Source organism: Eretmochelys imbricata, chromosome 3, assembly GCF_965152235.1.
Source record: "Eretmochelys imbricata isolate rEreImb1 chromosome 3, rEreImb1.hap1, whole genome shotgun sequence".
Taxonomy (NCBI): Eukaryota; Metazoa; Chordata; order Testudines; family Cheloniidae; genus Eretmochelys; species Eretmochelys imbricata.
In genome coordinates this window covers 103,028,520-103,048,040 of record NC_135574.1, presented here as the reverse complement: position 1 = coordinate 103,048,040, position 19,521 = coordinate 103,028,520, and the positions used below count along the sequence as shown (strand labels likewise).

General features: G+C 38.5%; 1 protein-coding gene across 4 annotated transcripts in view; it reads left to right on the top strand.

Moving 5' to 3' along the window:
• HBS1L (HBS1 like translational GTPase) overlaps positions 1-19,521 on the top strand; it is a 114,504-nt gene that overhangs the window by 73,636 nt on the left and 21,347 nt on the right. For all 4 annotated transcript variants that reach the window (XM_077813070.1, XM_077813067.1, XM_077813072.1 and 1 more), the window contains 4 exons: positions 4,705-4,813; positions 13,797-14,056; positions 14,576-14,741; positions 16,762-16,879. In XM_077813070.1, the coding sequence (XP_077669196.1) occupies positions 4,705-4,813; positions 13,797-14,056; positions 14,576-14,741; positions 16,762-16,879 (653 nt within the window). The remainder of the gene's footprint in view (positions 1-4,704; positions 4,814-13,796; positions 14,057-14,575; positions 14,742-16,761; positions 16,880-19,521) is intronic.

Here is a 19,521-nt window from a genome sequence, read left to right as displayed (position 1 = left end):
AATGTCAGTACCAGGGAAACTGATAATTCTGTTCTTTACTATAATTGCAAACAGAGACACAGATGAACATGATATGATGGGGAAGAGTCAAAGAAAATTATGTCTCACCAATCTATTAGAATTCTTTGAGGGAGTCAACAAACGTGGACAAGGGTGATCCAGTGGATATACTGTACTTGGACTTTCAGAAAGCCTTTGACAAGGTTCCTCACCAAAGGCTCTTAAGTAAAGTAAGCCTGTCATGGGAAAAGAGAGAAGATCCTCTCATGGATCAGTAACTGGTTAAAAGAAAGAAAACAAAGGGTAGAAATAAAAGGTCATTTTTCACAGTGGAGAGAGGTAAATAACGGAATCCCTTGAGGATTTGTGCTGTGACTGGTGTAGTTAAAAAATTTTTTATAAATGATCTGGAAACGGGTAAACAGTGAGGTGGCAAAGTTTGAAGACAATAAAAATGACTCAGTATAGTTAAGTCCAAAGTGGACTGCAGAGAATTACAGGGGGATCTCACAAAACTGGTGGCTGGGGAACAAAATGACAGATGAAATTCAGAGTTGATAAATGTACAGTAATTTACATAATTCCATCTATACATACAAAATGTAATCTAAATGAGCTGTTAGCACTCAAGAAAAAGATCTTGGAGTCATTGTGGACAGTTCTCTGAAAAGATCAGCTCAATGTGTAATGGAGTCAAAAAAAGCTAATAGAATGTTAGGAACCATTAGTAAAGGGGTAGATAGATCATAAGGGGAACACAGAATGCCAGTATATAAATCCATGGTACTTCCACAACTTCAGTACTGTGTGCAATTCTGGTCACCCCATCTGAGAAAAGGTATGCTAGAACTGGAAAAAGTACAGAAAGGGCAACAGAAATGGTTAGGGGTTTGTAACCACTTCCACAAGAGGAGAGATTAAAAAGACTGGAACGGTTCATCTTAGAAAAGAGACAACAAGGGGGATATGATAGAGATCTATAAAATCATGAATGTTGTGGAGAAAGTGAATAAGGAAGTGTTATTTATTTGTTCAGTGAACACAAGAACCAGGAATCACCCAATGAAGTTAATAACTCAACAGTTTTAAAGCAAATATAAGGAAATACTTCCTTCATACAATGCACAGTCAACCTGTGGAACTTGTTGCCAGGGGATGTTGTGAAGACCCAAAGTATAACTGGGTTCAAAAAAAGAATTAGGTAAGTTCATACCATAGGTCGATCAATGGCCATTAGAATCATAGAATAGAATCATAGAATATCAGGGTTGGAAGGGACCTTAGGAGGTCATCTAGTCCAACCCCCTACTCAAAGCAGGGCTGATCCCCAATTAAATCATCCCAGCCAGGGCTTTGTCAAGCCTGACCTTAAAAACTTCTAAGGAAGGAGATTCCACCACCTCCCTAGGTAACGCATTCCAGTGTTTCACCACCCTCCTAGTGAAAAAGTTTTTCCTAATATCCAACCTAAATCTCCCCCACTGCAACTTGAGACCATTACTCCTTGTTCTGTCATCTGCTATCACTGAGAACAGTCTAGAGCCATCCTCTTTGGAACCCCCTTTCAGGTAGTTGAAAGCAGCTATCAAATCCCCCCTCATTCTTCTCTTCCCTAGACTAAACATCCCCAGTTCCCTCAGCCTCTCCTCATAAGTCATGTGTTCCAGTCCCCTAATCATTTTTGTTGCCCTCCGCTGGACTCTTTCCCATTTTTCCACATCCTTCTTGTAGTGTGGGGCCCAAACCTGGGCACAGTACTCCAGATGAGGCCTCACCAGTGTCGAATAGAGGGGAACGATCACGTCCCTCGATCTGCTGGCAATGCCCCTACTTATACATCCCAAAATGCCATTGACCTTCTTGGCAACAAGGGCACACTGTTGACTCATATCCAGCTTCTCGTCCACTGTAACCCCAGGTCCTTTTCTGCAGAACTGCTGCCTAGCCATTCAGTCCCTAGTCTGTAACGGTGCATGGCATTCTTCCGTCCTAAGTGCAGGACTCTGCACTTGTCCTTGTTGAACCTCATCAGATTTCTTTTGGCCCAATCCTCCAATTTGTCTAGGTCCCTCTGTATCCTATCCCTACCTTCCAGCGTATCTACCTCTCCTCCCAGTTTAGTGTCATCTGCAGACTTGCTGAGGGTGCAATCCACACCATCCTCCAGATCATTTATGAAGATATTGAACAAAACCGGCCCCAGGACTGACCCTTGGGGCACTCCACTTGATACCAGCTGCCAACTAGACATGGAGCCATTGATCACTACCTGTTGAGCCCAACAATCTAGCCAGCTTTCTATCCACCTTATAGTCCATTCATCCATACTTCTTTAACTTGCTGGCAAGAATACTGTGGGAGACCATGTCAAAAGCTTTGCTAAAGTCAAGGAACAACACGTCCACTGTTTTCCCTTCATCCACAGGACCAGTTATCTTGTCATAGAAGGCAATTAGATTAGTCACACTTGCCCTTGGTGAGTCCATGCTGACTGTTCCTGATCACTTTCCTCTCCTCTAAGTGCTTCAGAATTGATTCCTTGAGGACTTGCTCCATGATTTTTCCAGGGACTGAGGTGAGGCTGACTGGCCTGTAGTTCCCAGGATCCTCCTTCTTCCCTTTTTTAAAGATGGGCACTACATTAGCCTTTTTCCAGTCGTCCGGGACTTCCCCCGATCGCCATGAGTTTTCAAAGATAATGGCCAAGATGATCAGGGACACAACCCCATGCTCTCTCTGGGTGTCCCTAAACCTCTGACTGCCAGAAGCTGGGACTGGCTGACAGGTGATGGATCACTCAATAAATTGCCCTGTTCTGTGCATTCCTCTGAAGTATCTGGCACTGGCCACTGGCGGAAGACAGGATACTGGTCTAGATGAACCATTGATCTGATCCACTATGGCCATTCTTATGTTAAAATTTTTCTCTGGGGGGGCTGGATACTAGTTTTCTGTGAGCTACAAAAAGAAATATAATTACAGATTCTAGAATCAGATTTTTTTTAGGATTTAAGTTTTAGTTTTTAAGGCATTAAGGGGGTCAAGAAGTAATAAAATTAAATTAAATAAGCATTTTGAGATATGGCTGCTAGAGAGATGTCAGTGGGAAGAGAAAAAGCAAAATGATGTAATTTTTCAGGTTGAATAGCTCTCAGTTTAGATAGTCTTTAGTTGACCTGTGTAAGTGCTTTAAAACCAAACAAATACTTTGTTTTCAACCAGTGGTCTGTGAGCCATGCAACATGAGAAGTTTTCAATCCCCACCATTTATTTTAGACAGTTGTGTAATTTATGCATTACTAGCTGCATCGTATTTGTGTATGATCCATAAACTTAATAGCATCTCATGCATATGTCATAAGTAACTGAGTTTTTTGTGTCTATCACTCCTTTATTTTCTTGCGTTTTATTTTATTTTATCCCTTATTTACAACTCCTCTGGATGTGTGTGTGCTTGATCAAAACCAATTATTATTTTTCATATTTGAATAAAGTTTTTTAAATCTAAAAATTTGCAGTTTTTCTCAGTGTGTATATATATCTACACATATAAAAAAATCCTTGTATTAATATACTTAGCTCTTGTAAGCACATTTCACCCATAGATCTCCAAATGCTTTACAAATAAAAGTGAGCATCATTATCCCCATTTTAAAGGTGGGGAAAATTGAGCAAAGAGAGATGAAGATAAACTCATTAATTAAATATTTAATATTGTGACCAGTTGTGGGATCATAAAAAAAAAAAAAAAATGCACATGCTCTTTTGGCTTGCTCTCTATTAAAGAACTGTCTGTGGTATTCTGTTTCCTCACCTGAAACATAACTTTAAGAGCTTTGACCACAATTATATATAACCTGTATAGCAATTTGATTGTGTGGTTTTGAAGATATAGCTGTTGTGCTTAAAATACAATAAAAATTAACCATTGAGTGGTAGGATCAAACGACTCTTAACCCATCTTACTGTAGTCAGGCAGAACAATTTAAATACTTATTCATCAAGAAAGAATTGTTCATTTGGTTGAAAATTAGAATTACTGGTTTATTGGACAATATGACTGCATCTCAGAGCCATGACTTAAGAAGAAGGTTGCTGGGATTGTGAGATTCTTCTCTTTCAGAGGTCAATGACCCTTTTGCACAGCCTTCAAAGGAATTTGATTGCAAATTTGTTAGGTTTTGCAAGACCACTGGAATACCAGTTCACATAATTCAAAGTAAAACCGTATTATATGCGTGGTTTGGTTTGTTTAGTTTTAAATAGTAGTAAAAATATGTGACCTGAAACTCTCTCATTTAAGATACATACATTCAACAAGAACAAATCAACTCCACTCTGCTAGCCAGTGAATGAAGTACAGAACTTTTTTTCATTCTCATTGTCTGTGGGAAGATACCCTCGATCTTCTGCAAAAACTCTATAAAATAAATTATGTAACTTTTGAATGACACTGTCTGCATCTAAATCAGTGGAGAAACAATAGAGCCTTTCACTGGAAATACATTTGTTTATGTCGTCCCATGGGTAATTACATTGTAGATACACAATGAAAATGTTTGTATTTTACTTTAAGTGTGAAATTCACACTTTCTGGGCTGTCAGAAAATGGATTACATTAGGAGTTTAATTTGTAAAATCTTCTATTATGCTATCAATGTTCGTTCCAATTTTGAGTTCACACTTTAATTTTTCTGCTGCTAGGAAAACCAAGAGATTCCCAGTCAACCAGAATCGATTCTAAAATTGTGCCGAAAGTTACCAAAATGACTGTGTCTGGAAAGAAACAAGCTATGGGATTTGAAGTGCCAAGGTAAACCAAGCTTTATACCTCAAGATACTTTAACAGTTCTTCTTTCAGACTGGTGCACCTGTAGCAAGTTTACTTCTTTTTTATATATTTTTACAGAGTTTTTAGTGTACATTCTGCAAAACTAACCATCTTGGCTTCTTGTTTGACTCATAATTACTTTCAGAAGAAGGCATCTCACGTTGTGAGTTTAACAAATCCTTTCACTATGAATAGTGCAGAGATATCAACTAGTCAGATTATTTAAACATCCGCTTCATAGAATGCTAACGCTTATCTTTCTGGAGGCTAGTTTATTTAAAAATAAATTTTCTAAATGGAATTATGAGACAAGTCACTAAAACTATAATTGGTTATTCATTGAAAGGAAATAGCTTAAACAATGAGAACATAATTTATGGAGAAAATAATCACTTCAGGCTAATTGCCCTCCATTGCACATGCAACTTCCATTGCTTTAAGTGGAAGGCCTATACACATGATATTAGAAGGCAGAATTTGGCCATTTTTGTGCTTTCTCTAAAATAATACGATGATTGAGCAAAATTAGGAGGGTCAGATTAAATTAGGAGTTGTTGAGTAGTAGTCTTTCTTTTCACAGATTAAAGACCAAACAGATTAAAGAAAACAGTTCTGAAAATAATTTGAGTTCAGAGAGCTGAATCTTTAATAGTGAGCGACTGATAGCTAAGTGTCATACATTGCAACAGTAGAATCTCCTATTCCTTTTTTTATGTATTTAAAAAAGAAAGTTAGTGGAAGATGTAGTTTTAGAAATATATCAGGAATAAAGTGAGAGTGAAGTTGAGCTATGAGAGCATTGTGTGGGATGTCAGCTTTCTTCCATAGTAAAACTCATTCATTTGATAGGAAAAATATAGCAACATGTTAAGTGTCTGAATCAGAAAAAGGACATCACAAGCACCAGCAGAAAAAACTGCCCTGCACGGCTCATCAGTGTGTACAACTCTGCTCTGGAGTGATCATTTTAGAAATGAGAGAGTGTTCATGTGCATTCTGTGTTCTGCCTCTGCTAAGACTGCCAAGAAAGTTGGCAATTCTGTCTGTTACAGGATTTTCATTACTGTCCATCAACCATGCTATCTAAGGGCAATTAATTTCAGTTGTGATAGTGGCTTTGTAATATGGTGTCAACTCATGGGGCACTGCACTGAGATTATAATTTCATGCAGGCCGCTGAATATTCATCAGGTGGCAATAACTACTTTTAGCTACTTACCTGGAGCAAATTATAATATGTGAGTTGGAAGTTGAATCTAACATGTAACTCCTTGAGTCTTTCAAAATCCTGCCACTACTGCTGGGGAATCTGTGAAATAGAGTTAAGATATGACCAGGACTCTGGATGAAATCTTTTCCCTATTGAAATCAGTGGCAAAACTCTCATTGACTTCAGTACGGACAGAAGATCACCCTCCCTCTCTAGTGTTTCCTATGGCACCTTTTATAGTCTGTGGTTCTGCATGGGAAGTGGTAAAACTCGTTGCTCTGAGTAAAAGTTTCTAAAAAAGAAAGAGAAAAAGTAGATGGAAGTGATAAAGCTCTCCATCCTTCAACAGTCCTATAAGGATTGTAGGAATAGTTTTGTTTTTAAGTGCCCAACAAAAATCACAATTAAAAATATTCTTCATATTAAAAAAAAGCAGTTTGGAGCTGACCATGCATGTACCGTTGGTTGAACAACAGCCACACTTTGAGTTCCTGTGTTGTCCATTTCTTGGGGCAACTGGGAGGTAAACTCTGGAAGACTACTCCCATATCCAGAGGCTAAAGTAAATTCAGGATAGGCAGCTGGTGGTCCATTTCCTTCTTGAAATCATCAGTAGTTTTGGCAGGGTTGTCACTATCCCTTTCTCTCCTCTAGTGACCCTAAACTGGAACTGTATATGCCTCCCTTTTAGTGGCGGTGCTGTTTTGTATGCTAGCAGTCTTCAACTCTGAAGTAGCTGCTTGTCATCCAGCTGAGTTTGAATGCTCAGTATTCTGAGAGAGGTTTAATTTCTCATGCAGTACTTCCTTCAAAAATAGTTGGGAACATGATAGAAGTGATGCACTAATTAGGATGGGGGAAGACTTTGTTCTGTGCAAAAAGCTACCATTGTTTGAATGGAGCCTGCCTTCTTAATGGAGCTTTACTCTAGTGGAACCATGGAAAGGTCATTATTGATTATGTAAGATGTGAGATCTGAAGAGAGTCCTGCTAGACGGCCAGAGAAGCATCCTGGCAAACAAGGAGCACTTTTTGGAGGGTTAGTTGATCAGATTTGTGTTTTACATGCATAGTCAGGTTGGAGAAGGCCGTACAATGGACAGTTTAGTCTGTAGGAAGCCTAGTGGCGGTGCCTGTAGCTAGACCCAGAGTTGTTAGCCAAAATATGAGTGTTGCTTTACAAGCTTATCACTCCTTTGCAGCTGTTACACATGTAGTTCTGAACTTGAAACAAACAAAAAAGCCAACACTGAGTCTCTGTACTACAGTGTTTTCTTTTACACTAGTATGATCTGGAACACTGAAAGCATAATAGTATGTTGTTTAGGATCAGGGGGAATTGCAAAGTTTATTAATACCTATGAAAGATTCTTTATTAGCTTTCTTTGGTCACTCTTGATGTTAAGGTTCCATCTATAAATGGCTTACAAAGGTTTAAAAAATAGATTTTTTTTTATAAGTGCACTACAGAGGTTAGTATGTGCTTATAGCCATTAATCCACTTCACTGTTACAGAAGGTTATAAGGAATCTGTTGGACTCCATAACAATCAATTAAGCATTTATTGAAACATTTTATAAATACTTTATCCCTTATAAACTCTGTAAATGGAACCTTAATATAAAGTGTGATCTTTTCTTCTTTAAAGAAGCTTATTAAAACAAATGGATGGTTACTGGCAGTTGTGAATTGCTTATAGAGTTCTGGTTGCCTTTCTTGGTGTTGGTGGATATTTTACAGGGATTATCCTGGAAAAATGTGATTTGTTCATTTCTGACAAACTGCTTCTCTGCTCCACTAACTAAAGAAAATATTATCATTTTCTGTCTGTGCCTGAATTCATGAAAGAAACGAAAGCAAATGAGGATTAATTCAGCCATGCTGACCAAATGTGTGTAACTATGATTTGGAATGGGCAAACCAATTTGGAGAGCTTCCTTAATAAATGTAAGTTTCCCAAAGAGAGCTTGCTGTACAAAAGAGGTTTAGTATCCCTGGTGACTGGAAGATTACAAAGAATATTTAACTGAAATTCACATAATTAAACCGTATCAGAAGAAATTGCACATTTTATAATGCATTCACACAATTAAACCAAACAGATGGAACTGCACATTTTCTGTTGCATTTTACTTAATTTGCAGTATTGAGACAGACAGACATTCTAACACATCAGTCTCTAAAAGTACATAGATCACAAAGTGGTGTATGCATGTATTATTTGAGAACACTCAACTGCGTAAGCACTTTGAGAATTCTTCTAGGATAGAGGTTGTTGAAGCTTCTTTTCCTTCCATAAATTAATGAAAGAGTTTCCTCCTACTGTGTTTTGAACTGCTTCACTTTTTCTTAGTTTTTTTGCTTTTTGCCTATTTGAGGGAAGTTTGATGATCAATTTAAATACAGCTTCTGGTTTTTCAACTGAGGCTCCATGAGTATTTGGTACTATGATTCATCATCTTGATGCTTCTATTCACATCATGGTGTTGCATCAGTGATAGTAATGTCTCGTGTTGTGGCAATATTGTCATGTGTTTGATAAAATGTCATTGTGGTGCTTCCTCTTCTAGCAGTGACATCATAGTACCTGAAATAAAGTTTTGGGTCAAGTTGAGAACTTGGATTTGATTAACTGAGACCCTCACTCTATTTGCCAAGCGCCTCAATTTTCCCTGTCCCATTTATAAGCAGGTCCCCCAACCTATTTGCCTGACCCTCTACTTTGCAAAGTCCATTTTCTCCTTCCTCCCATCTTCAGTTGCACCATCACACTCCCTTCTGCTTCTCCAATCCTGATCCTTGAATTCCCAAATCTCCCCTCCCCTTATTACTCTTAGGTTTATACTCAAACCAAAATATAAGTATACAAATAAATACATTTAATAATCTTAAGATTGTGACTTCACTTACTTTTTCTTTCCTTTTCTCCTTTCTTTATTCCTTTTCTACCTTACATCAGCTACTCAGCGTAATTCTTCTCTTCCATTTTTCTTCTATAGTTTCTCTTCCTTTTACCCTCATCCCCTTTTTCCTCACCTCCTTTCCTTTCTTCCCTATTGTGCTTTCATCTCCCTTTGCAACCAGCACACCTAGTGTGTCACTCCTCAAGAGTCTCCAAACCCTCCTTTATAAAATCTTTCCCTCCTCGTGTTTCCCAAGTCCCCTTCCCAGTTCCCATCATGCAGCTCTCACAGAAGTGAGATGAGGAAAGGCTTTGTTTAAGTGTCCACTGTTTCAAAACTGCATTACCAGGGAAGGACACTCTGGGGACTCAGGCAAGGCTTCTTGCTGCATGGCAGCAGGACTTCTTTTCTGGGAGGACTTCCAACAGTAAGCTTTTTTTCCCCACTAATTTGGAAGGGAGGAGTGACTCCCCACCCTGGACTTGACATTCTGTTTTTAATTTCTTCAGTCCCATGGAGAGTGAACTATAGGTAAGGGTACTTATGTGACAAATAGCTAATGACTAAGTGGGGGGAAGTGGTAGCCAGCCATTAGGGGCCTCATTGAAAAGGTTCATAGTATTGCTGGAGGAGGATGGATAGTTAAGGCTGTGCACATAGGCTTCCAGTGATGAGATTTATGACCTCTATAAATTGATGGTCTCTTTGACTGTGCATTTTGAGATCCCTAAAGACTGCTGTACTTGCAATTGCACCCAGAACTCTGAAGAAAGAAAATCCCCTAGCATATAAAGCTTTACATTTTCTAAGTAATTATCAAAGACTAATTTTCTGAGAAAATTCTAATTATTACACAGCCATAAAAGATTACTGCTAAGAAATTGAGACTTTCATAAATATAGTTAAGCCAATAAAAAAGTTATAACCTGTGATTAACTTCTGAATCTGTTGTTCAGTGCTCTTGGTTTTTTGTCTTTGCCTTGGTATTTGGGTAGCCTTAGTATAAAAATCTCTAGAACAGTGCTTGAAAAGCTGCAGAAAAACTTCTGAATTCTGCTTTTGGGGTTGCATTAATTGTAGTTTCATATAGTTTCTTCTCTTTTAACCTTTGTTTTTAATTAGCCTGGGAAGTCATGTAGACAGTGAAAGGGGAGGTAGTGGGTCGCCATCTACAAAGTCAAGTTTGACCTCTTTTCTTATGCAAGAACTTCTCTCTAGATCTTTAAATGTCATAAGGAGACCCATATAAAGTATATCTGTTCTTTTGAATATGTGCAAGCATTACACTTTAGTCTGAAAGCACTGGGTGTGAAAATTACGAAGTATAAGTACCTAAAAAAAAGTCTCAGAGAAAAGGCTGGAAGAGCCTCTTAATCTTGATGGGAAAAGCCTCATACAAGTAAAGTATGTTTACATATTTAAGTCCGAAATAATGCATGACTTCCGTCAAAACTGATTTGGCCTACTTTATAACTTCTGATATTTAAAATCTACTGTTCAGGTAGTGGGAAAAGCTCTCTCACTACAGTTCTCTGTGCATGTGTATTTGGAGCAAAAACTAATTATATATTTTGTTTTATGAAATAGATGTCTAAACAGACAGGAATTGGGGAAGGTGATTTTGAATGAAATGAACGTAGTACTGGTTTGTTTCTAGAACAGGCATTCAGTTTAAACTTGACATACTATTTGTTTAAGTAATTTAAAAAAAAATGAAGGACTTTGGTATACAATGCAGAATAGGTGCTGATTTGAAATATTGTCTAGTAAAAGCAAGCATGGATGAGCGATGTTATATTTTTCTGTAGATTAGTTCAGATGCCGTCATTTTTCCCCCGTAACTACTTTTAAATATGAATGTTTTAATGATCCATTTCTTTCAGATCTTTAGCACAGGAAGTGAAGAATAGCTTCTTCAGTTTAAATTACAAGGGGAATTTATTTTGTTTGAATGTAACCAAGACAAAAGTGCTCACACACACCTAAATGGGGTGCCATGGGGACAGGGTCTTTAATGACCATCAGAAGTCATGGCCTTGGCTTTAGATCTCATCAGGAAGATGGCATCTTCAGCAGCACGTTGTCCTGATACAGTACGGGACCATTTCGTTTAGTTCTGAATTTGAGGAAAGAGTGTGACCTATGAAATCACCAGTGCCGCTTCCTGTATCACATGTGGTAGACTTCCTTTGCAGGTGTGCAACGTGGGTCCTCACCAGGCTTAATTTTTTTTTAGTTAGAAACCTGACTAGATCATAAGCTATTCTGTCTCTGACACTACAATTATAAGAGTTAGAAAATCTGGGTTAAATTGTTCCCTATAATTTGTGTCATGGAAAATAGCCCAAAGCAGTGGTTTTCATCCCTTTTTCATTTGTGGACTCTTAAAAAATTTCAAATGGATGTATGGACCCCTTCGGAAATCTTAGACATAATCTATGGACCTGCTGGGGTCCACGGATCACAGCTTGAAAACCATTGGCCTAAAGTAAGAAAGAGATTCCTAATAGGGTTGAAAACTGGCAGAAAATGAGTCAGCTACCCTGTTGGATGCCATCATGTGATAAAAGGATGAAGTGGAACACCATGCTGATCACAAAATTCTGATGTATATGGAAAAGTAGTTTTGGTTATGAAAGCTGAAGGGGAGGAAACAGAGAAATATACTCTTACAGGTAAATGGAAAGTGAATCATGAAAACTCACTCTGATGCAACTTGAGACTGCATTAGCTTCCATTGGTAGGCCTTCTTGGGACAAAAGTGATTAATAAAATTATCTGCCTACAGAAAAGCCAACGGCAAAAGGGTAATGGGGTTTGGAGGCGGGGGGGGGGAGGGGACACAGATACGATTATTGCAGTAACATCCTTCCATTCCCTATAAATATTTTTTTAAAGTGAAGTGTGGTTATGTGGCACTGCCTGGAGCACTTTCCAATGGCAAGCTGGTGCAGAACATGTACACCTGCCTCAGTTTCCCCTTGAAATCCACTCGTGAAAAGTAATATTTTATCTTAGTGGCAGTTTTGTAACCTTTTATTAATTTAAAGGGATGCAGTCCACAAATCTTCTCAAAAACAATTCTTCTAAAAATCCTAAAGTAAAACAAGTGTTTACTATGCAGAAGCTCTTCAATCCCATTCAAAGGTCACTGTTCCCAGATCACCTATCCGAGAGTCATTCACTTGGTCACAGTTCCTTTTAGCCTCTGTGTCAAGGCTGGATTCTCTAGGCCACCTACCTGAGATTTCCAAGACCTGCTTCTCGCCCACATTTTCTCCCATAGCCCCAAGTCATGTATCCCACAACAGAACTCCCTGCAGTGTTCCACTGACCAGACCTCTCTGCCTGTGAGTCCTACCCCTGCTCCTTGGATCTATCCTTCAGTATCAACCCTCTTGTACTGGGCTCAGCTTCTCTTAACCAGGCTGGTTCTTATCCTTCTTTATAGGGGCTGATTCACAAGGGGTTCCCCAGCTCTGGCCAGTCCTCACCATCAACCTTTTGCTCTTCCCAGTTGCTTATTGTACCAGCTCGCTGCTGCTGCTGCTGCTGCTGGGTCTCTCCTGTCCTCCTCCTGACACTGTCAGCTCTCTGTGTCCTCTTTTAAGCCCAGTTGAGGGTTAGCTGAGAAGTCACAGGTGCATTGGCTTTTTCCCTCTTAAAGGGCCAGTGTCACCCTCTGACATGCAGTATTTTGCAGTAATTGTTCAAAACAGTGCAGTCTCGGTAGTTTGATGTATTTGGGCCATTACACTATAATACTGTAGTATTGTTTAATGAGGTCTTTCATATCTTGCTGTGTGCACTTATGCCTTCCCATTGATCCCATCCTAGTTCACCAGGCAGCTTACATGCACAGAGACTGAATGAGTAGATTTTTCTGAAGCTCTGGGTATAAGCCAGAATGGGAAATTTTTCGGTCTTCAATTTTTGTTTACTGTGTTTGGCTTTTCTGTGGTGGACATCACCATAAGTATCTGAGCAACTCTAATTAATGAATTTATCCTTATGACACCTCTGTGCATTAGGGATTGTTAGCCTTATTTTACAGATGGGGAACTGAGTCAGAAAGAGAAAGGAAATGCTGTAACCAGGGTCACACAGAAGATCTGTGGTAGAGTTGGGAAGACAGCTCTTCCCGCAGATGTCCTGAATCCAAGGCCATCGCCTTAATCATAAGACCATCCTTCCCCTTTTTTTTTTTTAATTAAACCTACCTTCCCCAACACAACTCTCCATAAACATGGCAACCATGCTGACTTTTGGGAAGGCATTGGAGAACTCCTAGCACTCGAGTGGTTTAGCCTGCATGCATGCAACAAAGTGGGTGCATTATCAGCCCAAGTATTAGCAACACTCAGGCTTTAACCTATATCCGAGGACTAGTCAGCTAAGCTGTTTGTAAAACACCACCACAGTTGGGTGAGAGGTTCTTGTGTATGGACAGGAACCAGGTTAGGAACAACCTCCAGGTAAGAGTCCAAGTTAACTCTGCAGCAAAGACAACCCCTCATTAGTTGCTTCTCATAACTGTCTCTTCCCTCCCCATCAAAAGAAGTGGCCATGAGGAAGGGTTTTTTTGTCTTATCTGAATTTCAAATAGTACATGGGATGTTTTCTTCTTTTGCTTTTGTTCAGGCTGCTTTTCAGGCAGAATATTCAGAGCCTGTATCTGTCATTTGTGTTCCGTTGTTTATCACTTCCATTTTAATAGTCTCTAACTACTTATCAGAGATTCTTAATTTGAAGGGTTGGACTGTACTTGAAGAGACACTCCCTTTGTTCTCTGAAGCTGTAGGGCTTCAGTGACATTCCCTATAAATCTTTGTTTTCTCTTTGCTTTCCCTAGTGTGATTGCTGAAGAGAATGGTCATAGTGCTAATACACCTCAAAAAAGACCATCATCTGAAGATTCCAGTGTCACTTCTGGAATAGTTGAGTTGGTCTCTAAATCAGCTCTTCCATCCCAAACAATTCAGATTCCAGAAGAGCAGAGTACAGTACCTACTCCAGTGAAAAAGTCCAGCAAGACAAGACAACAAATAGATGTGAAAGCAGAGCTGGAGAAGAGGCAAGAAGGAAAACAGCTGCTGAATTTAGTGGTCATAGGTAATACCCTTTTTTCTTTATTTTAATTCCAAATTGAATACATTTTGGGCCAGAAATGTGTGCTTGTTGAGTCTGGGAGTGATGCAGAAGCAAGACACTTCTCCGTTTAGGAAAGGAAACATCTCAGATTGCACTAAAAACCTGTCTGCTTTACCCTCCTCTGTGGAGGGAGCCACTGCATGGACTAAAGTAGTAACTAGGCCTTCTGCCTATCCCTCATCCTCACCTTGTCAAAATAAAAAATACTTTAAAGTTGACTCATTTTTTTAGCATTATTCTTTTTAACATGTGTTTGGCAGAACAGAGGTCATTGTCAAACTTCACCTATTTCTTCTCTCTAGAACCCCCCCCCCCCCCCACTATGTATGATTATCAGACTCTGTGAATTGCATGAGCATGAAACAAAACTTCAGGGGATTAGATTCCCATATCTGCCAGTGTGTTTCTTTTCCAGCTGTATTATGAAGTCTAAAATGTGTAAATTAGTAATAGTAGTCTAATGGTTACTTCCCTTTTTAGGACATGTTGATGCAGGTAAAAGTACTCTAATGGGTCATTTACTCTACCTTCTGGGCAACGTGAACAAACGAACTATGCACAAATACGAGCAGGAATCCAAAAAGGCTGGCAAAGCTTCATTTGCGTATGCATGGGTCTTGGATGAAACTGGGGAAGAAAGAGAAAGGTAGGCAAGTTATCTTCTAGTGTGAACTAATGTTCTCTCTGATTGTAACGTGTTATTAATGTCATTCTACTAATTAGCTATGTGCTACCTATATTAAATGTTTTAAAATGTTTGGTAGGAAATATTTTATCCTCTTTGTGTACATAGATATACACCATTTTGAAAGAAAAGTCAGTGTCTTATCTTGGTTGTGGAAATGGAATGGCATTGAGAAGTTGGGTGTTTTTTGTTAAAATCCTCAGTATGAGGAGCTGATAGAATTTGTTTTATCAAGGCACCAGCATAGGTGAGGAGTTTAAGGAAGGTGAAATTTTTGGTCTAATATATCTGACTCGTTAAATTAATATTAGAACTATTTTTGAAAAGTCCCTGCCAGTAACATATTACATTGAAATAAAATCTGTAAATATTTTTTCTGTGTAATGCATTTTAAATTGTATTACAGTGAGGAAATACATGAGGAGGAAGTGATGTGGATAATTTAAAAAAAATTCATAAAATGGCTTTTTAAAACTGTAGAAATTGGATCTGTGGACAATGACCTTCTGTGTTCAGAAAAACATGAACTAAACTGTAGAATTAATATCTTACCACAGTTTTTGTGGTATTCACCAGTATCTTTGGTTTCATTTAAAACCACAGAAAGAAATTTGTTTATCTAATGTAATTGTATTTTTATGTCATGCTCATCACCCATGGTATCATTTTATTCAAGCTCCTCTGGTTGCATAGATAACCTTGAAAATGTAAACTGATGCAGAGGAATAGAGAGTGGGGTGGGCTGCAGAGCGTCTAGCTTTTTAAAAAATAAGAGAAATGAACTTGTGCAGTTCATACCTATAACTAAACTTCTGCATATGCCAGTCTTCCCGTACATATGTTCAGTACAAGCTTGTGTGTGAAAAGGCCAAAAAACCCCACTCCACCAAAAATCAGTGTTGCAGACAAAAATGTGAAAAATGTTTTTGTCTCAAAGTTTAAACGGAATTTGGCCATCTGTTAATAAAATATTTCTAAATGTTGCCTTCAAACGAAAGTGTTCTTAAACATCAGGACATACATAATGGAAACAATGTCTTTTCGCCTTTATTTCTGTAAATAAAAGATTTATTCCATGTTTTAAGGGAAACTTAGAGAATTTCCACCCTCAAAACAGGCTAAGAACTTCTTGAATGATTTTTCCCTCATCCTTCTCTGCTCTCAAGCCTATATTTTAAAACTAAAATGTTCTGAAGCTCTCCTCAAATATTTAGATAGTTCTTTGCTGTCATTTGGTGTCATGAGTAAAAAATAGATGGGCCAAGGCAATTTCCCCTGGGTGCTATTTAGTCAAATTTAGAATTGAGTCCAGAACTATTCTGCCCTTTCTGAATGATAACAGGCATATGTGAATGGGGGGGACATTTACGAAAATATAATCTTATTCCTGTAGTTATATACGCAGTAATTTTTTCTTGGTTGTGCTCTTGCTGGTGTTGATGCCTATTTTTGCAGGGGTGGAGAACTTCAAAATACTGACTTACAAAATATGACAGCTGCTTTGCGCTTTAGTAGTTAATTCTGAACTTTGCTACTTGTTCTTTGATTTGAGGCATAATCCATTATTGTATACAACTATCATATTATCAGCTTCTAGGACTTCAACTGTTTGCCTGTTCTCTTCCTATCTACATTTTTTGGCTGACTATACATCTCTCCTGCCTGGCATAGCAGAATTAGATTTGAATATCTTTATACATAGCAAAGCAGCATATAAAGGGGAAGGAGAGTAAAACTTCTCTCAGCAGCACGTGCTTTCTTAACTTCTTTAAGATGAAATTCCAATGCAGATGGATAGTTTCTCCAATGAAAGGGAAAGTCAGTGTCACAAATAGACTTATTAAATTGGCCAAAATTTAGTTCTGGTTAAATCAAAAGGCAGCCACAGTGTTCTGATTTGTTAAGTCTACTATTTAATAACTTTGTGTGGTGAACTTTGGAAGCAGTTGTAATGGTGTATTACATGTTTGTTTTATTTAAGGGGAGTAACAATGGATGTGGGTATGACCAAATTTGAGACAAAGACTAAAGTTATTACACTGATGGATGCTCCAGGACATAAAGATTTCATCCCAAATATGATCACAGGAGCTGCACAGGTAGAGAACATTTCTTAACTGCACCTATCAAATATAATGTGATGTTTTATAATTTCGTATTCTATTTTATTTGAATCTAACCTTTTTAAACAAAAAAAAAAAGTGGAATCTTTAACAGAGTTTCTATATGCTGCATATTATCAGTTAATAAATCTTATTCTGTTCTGTTCAAAATATCATAAATGTAAATTTATTCTGTGCTTCCTAACCTGTAGAAAAAATATGGGGAAAAATAAGTCTTTATTTTTATGTCTTAATCTTTTTCTAAACTGAAAGCTGACATTCTTTTCTGGACATTTTAAAGGCAGTATTTTAGGTTAGTCAACTATATTGAGGTAAAAGGTTTTCACATTCATTAACGAACTACTTTGAATACTTTATTGCACTAGGATAACTCCAAGAACAGTTTAGCTTTAAATATTCAAACTTGAGATGTATGTACTGCTCAACAGGTAGTGCTGAAAAAGTTTTATAGGGTAAAGTGTTGTAAGAAGCTTTGAGTGAAAACAGGAGATAACATACTATGTGGGTGTACAGGTGAAGACATTCAGGAGACTGAAGCTGGTGCAGATTGTATTGGCTAGCTTACTGGGCAGGCCATCTTGCTGGAAGCACATGACACTAATGCTCTGGGATTTGCATTTGCTGTCTGTTGGTCTCCGGGTGAAGTTTCAGGTGTTGGTAGTTACATGTTAAAGCCCTGAATGGCTGGGACCTGCCTGCCAGAGAGATCACCACTTGACATACTGACACAGTTGCAGTCTTGCAGAGGTGCTTGAGCTGGATTTCCCCTGTTATGAAATGAAGGGGACTGCCAGCAGGGTAGTCTCTGTGGGAGTCCTGGGACTCTGGAACTTGCTTTGCAATGTGGTCTTGAAATAGCCTGAATTCAGTGACCTACCAGGCATGCTTCAAAAGCTACCATCAATTTAATAGGGTTTTCTGGAGAGGATTTGAGGGTATGTTCTCAGAATGATGGGGAATGGAAGGAAGCTTTTCTTGCTGGCTGTCTGGGCTGAATTAAATCTGTTCCTTCGTGAAAGTTTGGTTTTTCAGTGTTGCTGGGTGTGTTTATGTTGTAAGATTGAGAGTAATGGCTGCTACAGCTTTGTATAGATGTTTTTTAATTAAATAAATTGAATGAGAGAGATTAACAGAGCTACATTTAAATGTATCTATCTGTGTGATAATTTTTTTCTTTAAAAGCATAGACTTAAATTTAAAAAACTATTAACAGAATTGATTATTTACATGCAGAGAAGTCAGGGTAGTCAGTTTGGGTTCTCACAAAGTACTGTTTTGAGCTGCTGCTTCTGCTGTGCACGATGCAGTCCATATTCCTGTTACTGGTTCGAATGTTAGAAGTTAAAATGTGTTGTAATGTTTTCTTTCCTATTAGAACTAATTCCTGTTTTACAATGTCCGCTTTACATTTTTGCCAGTTAGTTGGCCTTAGATGCTGACACTATAATGGCCTGCAGGAAAGTCTGACTAAACTATTGTGCAGACATAATTGCCAAAGTTTCAGTAACAGGCAAGAAGCAAATTTGGGCTCTACTCTCATTACTGTATATTTGTTTGAAAAGTAATTCCTAGTCATATTTGTTATAATGAGTCTTACCCAATACTAGTATAGAGGGCCTTATGTAATGTCTCAAAGTGCATCACAAAGGTGGATATTATCATAATTTTTCAGATGGAGAAATTGTAGCACACTGGGAAATTGTATGCCCAAAATCATACAAGTAGTCTATGGCAGATCTACTGGGCTGTGTTTTTTTTATGGTGTGGATGCTTATGCATGTTACAGAATGTCCATGATTTATTTTTAATTTTTTAAGTAGAAAAGGGGATCTTTAATCTCAGAAATATTGGAAAATGCTGCACTTAACTGTACTGTTTCCTTTAATTCTATTTAAATTATTGATTCATATTGGTGACTGTACAAGTAAGTAACATGGTGAGAATATACAAGTCCAGATCTTCAAATGCACCAGAGCTTGGGTCTGCAGGTGAAGATTAGGTGGGGCAGAGGAAGTTTTAATCCTCCTTTACACTCCTTCCATCCTTCGGCTGCCAGGGGCCATTCTAGCCTTTAATGTAATTAGAGGCTTGACTGATGTTCTATTGTAGGAGATTACTGGAGGCCTGCTATTGCCATGCTCCAGCACTATGAGGAAGTGTTTATAAAGAGGTGGTGTAGAACAGACTCTGATGGCTCTACAGAAATTGGGAGTTTTGCCATTCTGAGGGAATCCCCAACTGCTGTTCTGCAAAATGCAAAGCAGCCCTATCAAAGGCCATGATCTGTCCTGCAGTACACAGTGTTAATAAAATAGTTTATGCATTTTTCAGCCCTGAGCGTAATTTTTTTTTTAGGGCAACTGTAGATATTTGGAGGGTTACATTTTATTTGTTGCAGCTTTGGCAGTTTCGAGGTGTGGTTGGTTGGTTAAATGAGAGTCTGATGTGAGTTCCCTGTAACCTAAGGGGCTGCTTGGGCATTGTCATGACATTACAGAGTGATGAGGTATGATATGTCTCTGGGTCAGTTGGTGTGTGGCTCAGCTCACCTCATTTTATCCCCCTTATCACTTGTGTGAAGGAAGGGCATGAATTGGGACTCTGGCTTGGACCCAGGG